This window comes from Tympanuchus pallidicinctus, unplaced genomic scaffold, assembly GCF_026119805.1.
Source record: "Tympanuchus pallidicinctus isolate F22 unplaced genomic scaffold, pur_lepc_1.0 scaffold8, whole genome shotgun sequence".
Lineage (NCBI taxonomy): Eukaryota > Metazoa > Chordata > Aves > Galliformes > Phasianidae > Tympanuchus > Tympanuchus pallidicinctus.
Window position 1 is genome coordinate 1,280,001 of NW_026294802.1, and position 14,672 is coordinate 1,294,672.

General features: G+C 38.1%; 1 protein-coding gene across 6 annotated transcripts in view; it reads left to right on the forward strand.

Annotated features, from left to right (window-relative positions):
* LMO3 (LIM domain only 3) overlaps positions 1-13,880 on the forward strand; it is a 62,669-nt gene extending 48,789 nt beyond the window's left edge. For all 6 annotated transcript variants that reach the window (XM_052669292.1, XM_052669288.1, XM_052669289.1 and 3 more), the window contains 2 exons: positions 488-613; positions 9,523-13,880. In XM_052669292.1, coding sequence (XP_052525252.1) covers positions 488-613; positions 9,523-9,628 — 232 coding nt within the window. In that variant the 3' untranslated portion in view covers positions 9,629-13,880. The remainder of the gene's footprint in view (positions 1-487; positions 614-9,522) is intronic.
* Positions 13,881-14,672: the final 792 nt, after the last annotated feature.

Consider the following 14,672-nt stretch of genomic DNA (forward strand, 5'->3'; position numbering starts at 1 on the left):
TCAAGTGTTATTTCTTTTCTAGCTAAAGTGTGTTTTAATAATAAATAACACCAAAAGCCAAGGTTATGTGGCTCTCGTCTGAATGGCGCGATCCCAGCTGAAGACTCTTCCCACGTATGCAAACGGCTTGACCCCTGTCCGCACAGTTATGTAACGTCCCTAATGTGTTTACTATTTCTTTGTTGAGTTTAACGAGATGTTCCTTTTACCCAGAAAGGTCAGCATAACCTGTAGAAGAATAACGTCACATTAGGTGGGATATTAGGCTGTCACCACTCCATTAGGCTCTCTTCCGACAAAGGGACTGTGCCTTTGTATTGGAAAGTGGGCAGACTTGCACCACCACCAGCCTTTCCAAAGAGAGCTGTGCTGGGAAATCAGTCAAAGGCCAGGCAACTACTGAGGGGAAACGAAGATTAAAACATGAAAATCTGATTTTCTTTTCAGTTAAGCATCTTCAGGAATATTTGTCTTTCTGTATCTTCAGGTTATTTGGCGTTACAGGAAACTGCGCTGCCTGCAGTAAGCTCATACCTGCTTTTGAGATGGTGATGAGAGCTAAGGACAATGTTTATCACCTGGACTGTTTTGCATGTCAACTTTGTAATCAGAGGTAAGAGAATGTATTGGGTCTGTTCCATAAACTAAGCATTTATTTGGCTCTGTTGTGCGTATGTGTTCAAGTGAAGAGGAAGCATCTACCAGTAGTGGAAGCCCAAGATTAAGACCAGGATACTTTCCATGGGTGATGCAGAACATCTTTTATGACCTTGGCCAGAAGACTTTTTGTGCCTCAAATCCCACACCAATAAGCAAGAGTAACGTTGCTTCCTCTTGCTTCAGAAGGCTGTCTGTCAAGTTTAATTAATTAATATTTTAAAGGACTTTGAGATCCTTTGCTGTAGAGGAAAGATCTATATCATTTGTCACTATTGCATTAATTTCATATGAATTCTTCATTTTTGTCACATGTATTTCTTTCAAATTACATTATGTCTCTTCCTGTTGATGGAACTGTGGTCAGTTAAATTTACAAGATGTTGTTCCCACCATTTTCTCTGTAGCATCATTGGGCTTCCTTTGCCCTCTTTTCACTTCCATCTCTTGACTGTAGCTTACAGAAGGATCCAAACCAGACATTTTGTTCTGAAGAGTCATGTATACAGTTGCAGAAGAAAGGTAAAAAATGGTAAAATTATAAAAACTGCATTTTTCAGAGGCATTTATGGCTAACTCACTGTAACAACATTCAGACTGATGGCCAAATCCTATTAGAGAAGTTGCTAGCAGATTTCCCATTGACTTCTATGGGGTCTAGGCAATGATAGAACCAATTATGTCCACTCCTTAATGTACCCATTATGTTTTTTCAATTATTACATAATCCAATTTAGAATTTTATAGCAATCTTTTTTTTTTTTCCTTTTTTTCTTTCTTTTTTTTTCTTTTTTTTTTCCCTCAAGTGGGAAGAAAAATGAGATGTACATTCCTAGGAAGTAATAACAAATTAGGAAGACAGTAGTCTAACACAACAAAGTTAGATACAGCTCTAAATAAGCTTTGCTAACTCACCTTGTCCTACAGTATGTTATTTTGTAACACTGTAGTCATTTAAAAATCAAACATCCCTAAAGAACAATAAAATGTACAGCTGCTAATAATTGTAACACACTACAATTACACTCTTTAAAAAAAAAAACCAAATTGACCTTTTTCATCATGTTGCATGGGAAATTAAAATACCAGGCAAGTAATAACCACTGCTTAAACTATATAATAATGCAAAGTAATTATAGGTTCTAATGCTGTTTAAAGTCCTATATCAATTTTGCCTTGCCACAAAACTGAAAGAGTGCATTCCAAGCAAGGCAGGCAGAGCCTCCCAGTAGAACCCACTCAAGACTCACACATATGACTAGGTTTCGTTTCTTAAACCCTTCACATCCATTTCTGCAAACCGCTATTCTAGTATCATTATTAAAGTGCCTAATATATTTCTGTTGTTCGCTTCATTTATTACATGCCATAATGGGGCTGCATATCTTTAGTGTTGGTTATGCACAATTAGCACTTAGTTATTGTCTTGTCACTTCAGCCCATACAAGACAAACTTCTTTAATGTAAGAAGTCAGCTAATCTTCATCAGTCAAGCAAAGCAGACAATGCTTGGTACCCTGAGTACAAAAGATTTTCATTATAGTTAGAGCTCTTGGATCTGAAGAAGTGAACTTTCTTTTTCTTGCCCTGAAAAAGCAAAGCTGTCATGATTATTTTTAATATTCCTCCTTTACCGAAACAAGTGTGAACTAATGCACAATTTCACTTTGCAGCTCGTATGCGTCGTGCTTTGCCCTAACACCACTTACTCCCACTGGAGAAGTGCTGTAAGGTGTTTCTGAAGTGGAGCATGCCAGGGACATTTTATAATTCTTAGCCATATCATCCCCGAGCCTTCAATCTAGTCTCTTATTTTTTATTTTGCGTGTAATTTGGACAAATGGATAGTTTTATGAGAGCCTTAGATTGGGAATGTAGGAATTGATTTACCTGAAATACAATCAAATTCACCTACTCAAAACAGGGAGCAGCTCTAGAACTTTCAATGAATTTCAGAAATTCTCAAAAGTAGCCCTAATCCTGAGTATAATGCAATAGCTCTCAAGGATACTAATAAAACATGCTGCCTGTAGGGTACCTTTTTTTCCTCACAGTTTGGGGCTAGTGGCACTCTGAAGAATTAATTTTGTTTTTATGTAATAAATCTTATTTTGTGGATGCTCCAGTTTAGCTCCTCTGTGGTTCCTATAGCAAGGCATTCCACTGACTACACTCTCTCATTAATAATGGCTTTAAATCTTTTGGTTTTCATTACTTGCACAATAAAAATAGAAACTATCAGTGCTAGACACTGGCCCATCACCACTATTTTATATATATATATTTCTACTATGAAACATCTTTCTTTTCTTTTAAATTGAATAATCTTGTCAGTCAACATGCCATTAATAATTTCTCTTGTGCTTCTCAGCAGCCTTTTTTCTTCCTCTAGTTAAGACAGAGGAATTAAAACCAAATAGCAGACTTCAGGTGAGGATAGGTTTACAAGATAGCAGTTTTGTTTTATTTCTTTATTCTGTGCTGTTCCTTGCAGTCAAAATAATCTTCTTCAGTTGAGCGCCTGGATCTACTCTTCATTTTCATTCCAGCCACAATCCATAGCATGGTATTTATTGAAGAGAAATATTTTTATTTACAAGCAAAGTCATCAGCAGTGTAGAAAAATCACCAACTAAACTAGGAAGGCTCACCAGCTATGGCCAGATGTACATGTTTAACTTTATTCACCATCTTTATTTTCTACTCTTAATTTCTTTGGGATGTTCCTTATACTGATAAAAGCGCACCACATCTGGAGTACTACTGCAAAGCCTGTAGTCTCTGTTGAGCTCCGTGTTTGAGATTTTTGAGATTTACAGTTCCTGTCTACTATTTTCTGAACAGAACGTATGTGATGTTCATAAGCAAACTGAATGATTTCTTCAGTCTTCATTACTTTGTGTTCACCAATGGTGAATGTCTCCTGTCAAGTTGTCCTTGGTTGTGTTCCTTCCTTTGTGCTCTGCTTTCCAGAGTTACTACTAAGTAAGTAATTATATTAGCTCACATCACACTGATCCTCAGAATGGCCAGGTTTTCAGGCTTACCATGGCATGACCCCTGTATTCCCACTGTTCAAACAGTTGATTCTGGCCTAGTGAAAACGAAACTTGACCATCATCAATGCTTTTTGAGACAGATTCAGTCATTTTTCTGCTTTTCTGCACAGCTTTTCTGTTCGCTTTACTGTTTCTGAGCATCTTACCATACCACTCAAGTTTCAGTGTGGATGGCTGTTAGACCCTCATTTTCAAGGGACCCTTTTTGGGCCATAAACTCCATCTCTGAACTAAGCTATAATGTATCTGTCCCACTTTATTGGCCTCTTGAAAACTAGATTCAGAGTAAGAAGAAAACATTGTTGTCTCATATGATGTACTCTGAGAACATCATGTGGCAGAACTCCAGATGTAAGGGATCTCCTGAGCCACCGAGTCCTGTTTCATGGTATCCAATAGACACTGTGGCATATTTTCTATTTCATAAAGTTGTTCAGCTCTGCCATCTAATTGCTCTGTCCAGACAGTTTTTGACATTTTCCTCTTTTTTTTTCTTGCTCCTGATGTTTAAAGCAATAGAGATTTTGTTCTGTTCCCAGCCTAAAGGTTTTAGCACCCCCCCCTTATCTTTCTTGTCTCTGTCCTGTTTACTAATTTGAACTTCTTTCATCTTCTAAATATTTGCAAAGCTTAGTAACAGTCATCTTAATGGTTTGAATGCTCCCCTTTCTGCTCTGTAACAACATTAAACCCCTCCACAGAAGCACTTCCCCTCTCTTTGGCAGTAGTCCCCATATCGTTGATTTCTGCAGAAAATTTAAAAAAAAAAAAAGAATGAAAAAAGATGGGAACCACTGGAAAAATAAATAAACTTGTAAACAGACACTGCCTTTCACACTTTGTCAGCTTGCATGTGTGTGACTGGCAAAATAGAGTGGAAAATCTTGCAAGTGGGCTCAGCTGCATCTTTGCTTGACACTTCTGACTGCAGCAATGATCTCAGCCTGCCTTTGGCTTTTCCACTTTCCAGAGTTTCTACGTCCTTCCTTTCAATTTCTGCAGCTGCTTTAGCAGCTTGTTTCATACTGCTGCCATAATTTTTGTCTGCCTCTGAAGTCAACTTGGGGTATGGTTTAAAACTCCCATCTGCTATCAGCAAGGGGCATTTAAATCAACTGCTCTCTCCTTCTATCTGAAGCAACCTTTATTTTAATGGACACTGGGCTGAAAATGGTTATATACGCATTCAAATCACTGTCCTGATGTAGCTGTAGACACTTCTTTCTGGTATCAAATGTAAAATGCCCACACAGTGCTGCCTTTGTTCTCTGTCAAGGTGGGGGAGAATGTGATGCTAGGAACGTGCTTATTTAAACACCGGTGTTAGATTTTTGTTTGTGCGTTCAGCTTACAAATTCTGAAAACCTCAGAACTGTTTATTTTCAATTATTATCTTTAAATTTAGAATAAAAATTAATGTATCCTTCATGTTTGCTTTTTAAAAAACAATAAATAAGAAGCAGACCACATTGAGGTTAGTTACTGTAAATTGAACTGTTCAGTTCTATGCATTACATTATATGTTCTGTGTATATGTAGTGCATCTTACTGGTAAAAATATACAAATCCAGCCACAGCTTACACTTTCCAGCCTTTGATAATAAATGGACTCTTTGACAGAATACTAAAATTAGTAAACCGTAGGTGCAGACTAATGAACTGAGTGATATACAAGAGTGGTTTAGTTTTACTAGTGCTACGTGCAGATTAACATTGACTTGAGTTACATTGGAAACTCAGATTAGCTTTTAAAAAAAGGAAAGGAAGACAAACAGAAGACAAGTTACATCCCTGAGTATAAAAAGCAGAGTGGAAGGATGTGGGTGGAGTAAGTCTGGGCTGAGGGAAAACAAATAAATGTTTCCAGATTTTATTTCTGTCTACCACAAAGATGCAGCATTACCGAGGAACACTTCACACACAGCCATCTTTGTTCACAGCAGTATTTCTCTCACTTTCTTAAGTTTTCAGCACCTTGACATGCACCCCGTACATCAGAAAAGATGACAGACAGTAGTGAGATCTCCTTAAATGTCTTTTCTGAACAGTGAAATTGCTATTTCTCAAAATTGAAGTTTTATACTACTTTTGATTAGTCTAGGAACACCTTCCCCCTCCAAACAAGGTGATAATAGAGGTCGTTTTGTAATATAAATGGCCCTCCTTCTGCCATTGTGAAATATGACAGGAGTTCTAGAATGTAGCTTAATTATAATGGCCATTCTACTAATGTCACAGTCATGTCAAAAGTAGTGTTATCAATGTATGGGGGTAAGTCCAATCTGGCATGTTAATGCTGCCTATTGTATATTTTTCCCGTTCATCCTGCATGCCTATTAAATAAATTGGGTGAGGGTTTTAGGAAAGGCTGAAGACTACCATCTGCCTGCTGGAAGAGTAATAGTCTTGCCTCATTATATACTCCTAACCCAGTTGCATCTCAATATGCTCCTTGACTCTATTTGATGTATGTGCCCAAATTGTGTCCTGATTTACATCCTATGTTAATTCCGTGATGAAAACATTTACCAGAGGTGGAAGGCAAGGCTTGAATTTGCCTTTCCATTTTAAACCTGATCCAGGTTTAAATCCTGGCATGTGCAAAAGCAGTCTGAAGGAGTTACAAGATTTAGCTCTTTGGCTTCAGAAGAAGGTAAATCTGGTTTTCAGAGTCAGATACGGTTGAAAGTGTGGAACACGTTGGACAGAATTTGCTGCATTTTGTCTGTATCTTACCTTTTCTCGTACGCAGGAGCTAGCATACCACATTTAGATGTTTTTCACCTGGTTCTTACCTCCTCATCACCTAATGAATGTGTAAGTCATACATTTACTACTTAGGGATACAACAAGTCTCACCATGGTCTTAGATGATGTGCTTTGGTCACTGAGCTTACATGAAAGTGGGTGCAGAATTTGGACTACAGGTATGGCAAGAAGCAGGTTTCCCCCCAGGCACAGTGGCTCTCCTCTCAGTGTGCAAACCTAGCCCCAGGTGAACCTGAGAGCATCTTCCCATGCAGACAGACTCTCACCCCACAGGTTATCACACAGCCCAGCCTGTCTGGGCAAGCCACAGGCAGCCTCTGTGCAAGACAGCTGCACACTCAGAAGGTAAATGATTTGTGGAACCGTGTGTGTTTAAAGCCACTCATGCATAGAGCTGTCAAATGCCATGTAGACATAGGTAGAGCATTTCTGGCTCGACATATTAACATAGCAAAAGCAAAACACATTGACACTTTTTATTGGGAAAGGCAACCTGACTCCCTCATGTAGATAGTGTACTTTAGTACAAACTGTGGCTGAAAAACAAAATCCTTCAGCCAGGATTTTGATGTGAGTGATACAGTAAGATGCTGTCTGTAAAAGTACTGCCATGCAACTGAACTTCATTTAGCAATGTATTTTTCCATTGGTTAAATAAACAAACCATGCCTATAAGCTCTATGTTGCACCGGATCACAAAGGAGCATGTAGCTGAATAATATCCCCAGTATAGAGTTGATGCCTTTTCTGGGTGGTCATCTCAGCTTTGAGCTCCATCAGTAGTTGTTGGGGTAATTCCAGTGGGGTTTCTGATTTGCAACAATACCTTATTTCCTCTGCTTCATACTCATCTATAGGTTCGTTTAAGAGAAACTAAGATGGATTTTTTTTAATTGATTTTTTATTTTTATGTGACTTCTTTTGGGGGGGGAAACAAAAAGTCATCAGGTATTAGCACTAGTTAAGACTCATTGACCTAATATAAGAAAATGCACCAAAAAAAAATTCTATTTGGAATACTTTTTGTGGACAAGGACACATAAGATGGAAACTAGAGAAACCCCTGAAGAACTTGCTTGCTTCAAGGATTTCACCACGTATCCCCAAAATACTTCTTTGTTGTTGGCTGCCCAGTGTACCAGGATTGGGGTGGGAAGGACAGAAGGAACCTGAAAATTCTGTAAAACTGTCTTGACCATAAATAAAGATTTTGGGATCATTCCATAATCTCGATTTTCAATCATCATCAGCAGCAGGCAGTAATCCTAGAGAAAAAAAGTCCACAAATAAACAAACCAATTTTCCTTTAAGAGCAGAGCTAATTCTTTTCAATCCACTTTTTTATTACACTATTTTCCCTCTATCTATTTAGCTAGCATAAGGATAAATTTCCAAAGCTACCCAGTTGGAAAATAAATGGGTTCACTGTTTGTCTAGCATTCCAATCTTCACAAATGTAAATCAGTCCAACTGCTACTCATTTAAACCTCCAACTTCACAAAACATTAAAGGACTGCTTTCAATACACAATTTAATCTGTGACAATTCACCAAGTTTTCTGCTTGAACATCATTAGGAATTGACTATCTGATAAAGAGAGACCACTATCAGAGGTCACGCAGGTCAACTTGTGTAATTTACGTAGTTTTACTGGGTCAACTAAGGCAGGCACCACCATGTGAAGGTTAAATTGTTACAATTAAATACATATACAGCTATTCCCATAGCTACTCTGTTGTTAAATCTACCGCAAACAACACAAGCATTTATATCTGACCCTAATTGTGTCCAAGATGTCACCATTTGAAAATTATACAAAAAAGGACATTATAATCTGTTACACATTAAACAATATTGTATGTAGTGAGATCCATAATTAGCGGGTAGAAACTGGTTTCATTCATTCACATCAGTGTTAAGGGGTTCATTTAGGTTACTTTCTTTCATTTTAATTGGAATAATGTGAGCAGTGCCTCCCCATATATTTTATAGCTGAAGAGTTCACCATAAACAAAAGAATGTAACCCTGCCAAGGCAGTCACTAGGGAAACTGTTTTTCTATACATTGGCCCCATTCACTTGTTCCCCAAGCATCTTCAAGAACACCAGCTTTGCTGGGGGGAAGGGTTGAGGAGGTGTTGGTGAAGAGCCTCCTCACGCTCAAGAGTGTTGCTTAGCTGGGAAATACCACTTTGCTCCAAGTTTGAAGCCAGACAGCCAGCAGTGCTAACGTTATGTGATTTTCCTACCCATCAGAGAAAATCAAATGAAATAATTCATAGCATTTTGTAGCAATCGGATCATTCTGATGCACATAATAGCGTAAAAAGCTATGTATACTGATACCACAAGAGAGAAAGTAGTTAGCTGACTGACTAAATTTATAATCAATTGCTACAGGAGAGAAGAAGGAAAAAAAAGGTTTCTCTGCATACCTGTGTATGTGTCTCTGGTTTGCATCACAATATGTAGAAAGCTTTTTTTATACTAGGAAAGGTTCTCAGAAACACCGGTTTAAATCAATTCTAGTAAAATATTCAACTGGAATATAAAGCAAGAAATTCTTACTGCTGTGTCTGTACAACATAAATATGATGCATCTCAGGTGGGCATTCTCCTATATATGATCACTTTGTTTTCCTTCTGATTTGTGTGGAAGCAGTACATTTGCTTTTCACTCAACTCAGTAGCCTTAGCTATTTATTCTGTTTTATCTGCCTGCTGATGACCTGATCCAAGACTCCCACAGTCTTTGGTGGGCTTTGAATGAAGCCTTTGGCTGGGGAAGCAAAAGCACTGATACACACCAAGCTTTTTGAAAGCACGGACTGGATTCTGCTACCAGGCCAATTCCTCTGTTGAGCTCTCGCAGACACGTGTTGTCCGTCTGTCTGTGCTGCAGCAGACAGCAGAGATGTGAGCCTCTGGTGGTTACAGTAAAATCGTGAATACTTATTGTGCATTCCTTATGTTTAAGACTTTGTCATATGATTCGCTCTCGAACTACCTTTATTTTTTGTTTTTACTGTAATTTCAGATTTTGCGTTGGAGACAAATTTTTCCTGAAGAACAACATGATTCTGTGCCAGACAGACTATGAGGAGGGTTTGATGAAAGAAGGTTATGCACCCCAGGTTCGCTGATCTGATGCCGCACCGTTAAGAATACAAAGCACTATGTTCTTTTATCTTTTCTGCTCAACATGTATATAAGAAATGACACAGGAACCTACTGAATAGCGTAGATATAGGGAGACAGAATGGTTGCGTGAAATAAAAGGCGGACTGCATCTGTATGTAGTGAAAATTGCTCCAGTTCAGAGTTGAATGTTAATTAAAAAGGTACTGTACATACAGCTGGATTCTTTTGCTTGCTATTGGGGTTTTTGGTTTATTTGTTCGGGCTTTTTGTTTGTTTCTTTTTGTGTCACTTGGCATGAGATGTTTATTTTGGACTATTGTATATAATGTATTGTAATATTTGAAGCACAAATGTAATACAGTTTTATTGTGTTACCATTTGTGTTCCTGTTTGCTTCTTTGTATTGTTGCATTTAGTACAATCAGTGTCTAAACTTACTGTATATTTATGCTTTCTGTATCTATCAGCTATTTTAAATGAGCTGTATCTTTCTAGTAAAAGGAATTAAAGAGCAAATCCCAACCATTATGCTACACGTAGAGCTTAAGAATACTGTTTACATTAAAACTATTTAGAAAGCTAATAACTCTAGCAGCACCTGCTGCTATTGATGCTATGGTTAAGGGTCTATCAGCACTTCTGTTATAAGCCTCTATTTTTCAGGGGTTAAGCATCTGCTGTTTAATTGCAAAGATTTTCCTCAAAGAGCACTTTTATTTTACTACAAAATTTTGAAAAGGAAATCTGACTGTTTTGGGATATATTATAAAAGGTACAAAAGTTAATAATCTTGGGTGCTGCTTTTGTGCCCCTCAGGCATTCAGAATGCCTGGATTTGGTTTTTAATTTTGCTGTAAATTAAGTCCTAATGCAAGCCAGTGCCTCTGGGTATCTTATTTTATATATATATATATAAATATATATATGTTATTTTTCTGAGCACATTTAATTTGAAGGCGGGGAGAAAAGGGAGAGTACTTTGTTTATGTGCAATTTTTTTTTTTTTAATACAAAAGGGTTCCACTTTCTTTCCTCTCTCTTTTTTTATTTTATTATTTTACTTTTTTAAAATTGGGGTTTAACCCTCAAGGTCTGTTTCAAGGTCTGTGTCCTCAGCAGACCCTGGAAAATACTTAACCTAGAAGGCACTGTAAGCAGCCCCCTCTAAGGGTCTATTTGCGTCAAGGAAAGGACCCTGAGTTGGCACTAGGAAAGTGGCTGCTCTCTGGGACCTGCCTCAGTGCGTGCTGAAGGTAATTTAAATTCTGATATAGCTGGGACAAAACTTTGAAGTACCACTACAGAAAGTGAGGGCTACCACAGTCAACCCCACAAGTACTTCGTTCCTGAGAACATTCCACAGCTTTGTCCCATCAAAACTGGTGATTAAAATCTTTTTGACCAAGGAAGAGTTATTGCTGACACCTACTGTCGCCAGTCGGCCCATTTTCTAGGAGAGGTGGACCTGTGTTTTTAAAGCCATGAAGCTATTGCATCAGCAGGATGTCCTTAAGTGCTCATACCCCTGACAGAGCTTACAGGTGTTTGGCATTGGAAACAAGATGAATGTTTAAAAAGCTGTTACACGCCTATTTAATTCCTTTCTCTTTACCACTGTCATCTAGCTCACCAGGAAACAGCCTGCATTTGAAAAAACAACATACACACAAAAAAAGAAAAATCCAATATCCTATATTGCTATGAAGCTGAGCTCTTGTTTTTGTTTAGCCTGAGAGCCTTCAACTTTGCTGAAGTTCACAGCTGTCCTTCCCAGCTCTCCCTGTCCCGTTGTTCCAACATATTTTTCCTAAGGATGGGGAAAGAAACACTGTAATGCAGTGGGGTAACTCCTTTAGGGTATGGTTTTGAGTACACTGCACGGTGGATTGAGTTAGAAATGATATTTAGTTCTAACGACTATTGTTACTGTGTGCTTTTGTTTCTGGCTGTGAACTCTTTTAAAAATAAGCATGACTCACATAACTTGACTTTCCCCATACAGGACCAGCAAGAAATGAAAAGACTCATCAGGCTGTTCTTGCTAATTGGAAGAAATAGTTTCAGACAGCTTTTAAAATGAAATTTAGCCCTACTTTGAGAACTCTCTTCCTCCCCACCACAAGTCTCTCTTCCATTCCCTTCCAGTCTCTTAATGTCTTTAAGGCACCAATGCAGCAGAGGTACTATTGGGCTCTTCCAGGTAATCTTCAAGTGCAATAAACATCTTGTCTTCTCCATGAAGGTAAGGATGTCTAAAAGGGGAAAAGTATTATTTTTATTCCAATTTCAATTTTCTCTTCTGGCCACTGTTGTTTATTCCAGTTAGAAGCCAGAAAGAGTTCATTTGAGCTTTCCTCTGGTAGATTATAGACTAGATAGAAGTCCCTAGTTCAGAAGTAGGGCTGGGGAAGAGAAAGTAAAGGACCTTGGTTCTATCTTTGACTTGCTATAAGCTTGGGCAAGTCACTCAACTTCTCTGTGCCTCAGTTGCCCCCATCTGCCAAGTGGGGCTAAATACATACACTGCTTTTGTAAAGCAGTTCAGCTCTACAGAAAATCAAGAGCTATGCATGTAAAAATGTTACTAGCAGCATTAGGACATTCTGGGAAATTCAGAACATTCATATATGCAGTAAGTAACCATGGATCTGAGGTAGGAGAGCACCAAAACCATCTGATCTGCAAGAGGTTTGTTGGGGATGAAGGTAAATACATCTAGCAGAGCTGTAAATGCTGTAGCACTTGACCACAAAGTGCAACTGCTCAGCTCTGTGTGGGGTAAATGGAGAGAGTGAAATGGGAAAATAGCAGCTCATTGGTACATGCAGTGTTACTCATATGTACACGTGTGCATTTTGTGATATGTTGCTCAGTATGGAGAAGAGAATGGTGGTCTTGCTACAGAGGAAAAAAAAATTAGTCTCAGAGTTCAATCAGTCCTAGATGATTTGCGGATCAAGAAACATTGATATGCATGTTTGAAGTGCTGCAACGTGATCATATGGCATTGCTCTGAGCACTCTGATCATCTGTATCTTAATCACTTACATATCTAGAATTAGTATGCAGAGATATAAATGTAGATTTGAGGTAGGTCAAAGATTGATTACACTTTTTTCCTGTATTTCAAACTTATATCTTGCCTGGCTGTTAAAATAATAGCTGGGAGTTGATATATTTAATGGAAACATTTACAGCACCGCAGTATAATATCATAAGACAATATTAAAAGAGACTATCTGCCAGACCGCCTTATTGATCTTCTTGATTGAAGCCCAGACCATTCCTTGGGGTTTTTTCTTAGCTTTTCTTCTCCATCACTGTCCGTGTCAACATGCTCTATTGGTATATAGTAGAATGTTCTGCTACTGACCACTGTTCAGTGTATGCTTATTTGCCAGACAAGATTGCTTCCACTTGCATCTCCTGTCTTTAGGATATTTTAACTCTATCTCTACAGATCTCCAAGTTAGCCAGTCCAACAACAGCAACAACAACAAAAAACACAACACTGTTATTCTTGAGCTCCTGTTTTTTAAGCCACATGGAGGTTATAACTGTAACTTTTTCAACTGTAGAAAGCTCCTCTGCTGATCACGACATGCTGTGTCTTATTGTGCCACAACTAGCAATGCATCAAGATGGCCTGGATTCTGCAGGAGCTGTGACCAGGGCTAAGAGTCGATCTGTTTCTTAACTGTATTTTTGTCTTGTTTAACTTTTTTTTTTAAATATAAGCGTATCTTCATGCCTCTTCCTGCCACTCCCCCCTCCCCCCCCCCAAATGCTCAAATCTATGCTCATGTGATGTAAATAAAGAAAATTCATCCTCCGCCCCCTCAAGTGTTCCTAATTGCCTATATGTAAAATGAGGAAAATCGATTGAAAAGTGGTCAGTGAGAAGGGAGAATGTGGGGAAAAGAAGCAAACAAACAGGGACTCTGGTAGGATTTAGCCTGTATAAAGTACTTTAAAGGCTTTTTTCTACATAATATACAGCAGCTTCTTATAATTTTCTCAGCAGTAGGTAGTTTACAGTCATCTGTACCTAGAACAAATCTTGTCAAAAATGAAGGTCTGTAGTGATTGCTGGGTATAATTTTATACATTTAGCTGATTCTTCTGAAAGCTTCCACTGTGCTGCTGTTGTCAGACTAAATTATCAATTTAGCCATTTGTTGTTTAATGAATAAAAAACTCCTATGGCATTGAAGATGTTGTGGTTTCAATAAAGCAAAAGCTTTAACAATTCAAGCTACAGAAAGCAAAGTGTGTACTGTATATAAGAACAGTGTTTTTATTCTTTTAAATACCACTTTAGATAAAAAAAGCCAATTACATATTCACTTAATACATTTCTCCTACTTCAGTCCAATGATGCAGACCAAACCTGTTTACTGTTCACTTCAGTACCTTGCAAAAGGAAACCAAAATACAGTATGTGCAACGTAATAGGCCATTAGCACAAACATGCTCCCAGTAAAAATCTTTTGTGTAGGCACCCTTTCTAGAAGCTGCCAATTGTGGGTGATAGAAGTATTATAAAGAAAGTGATTTTAATACTATTTAAGGCATTAAAAGCTTCAGAGTATCTGTTTAAAGCCTTAAAGTAATGGTTGCATGTATCTAATACCTTTTAAAATGCCCTTCTGCTGATTTATATTCATCTTCAACCTGCTAATAATGAGTATACATAAGCAAAAACCATCTTCCACCTATTCAGCGTGTCATTGGTATGAAAGCCCCAGAAAATATCTCACGTAATCAGCGTGTTCAGAGAGTTATCTAGCACAAATTACTCATTAACTCAATAGCACATAATAAAAAAGAACATCAATTAATTAATGAGTCACCCTCAGATCACTTTGATTACAACACAGCTCTGTTGAAACAGCAGTTATAAATGGAGCTGCCTCTCTTTATTCATTGTTTGCAATTGGCCCATTATTTTGCAGAGACCAGTGTCATATTTAACACATGCCTGCAGGTAATTGTGTGATTAGTTTCATAAATGGAGATGCAGAGGGAGAACACGGAGCAGTCACT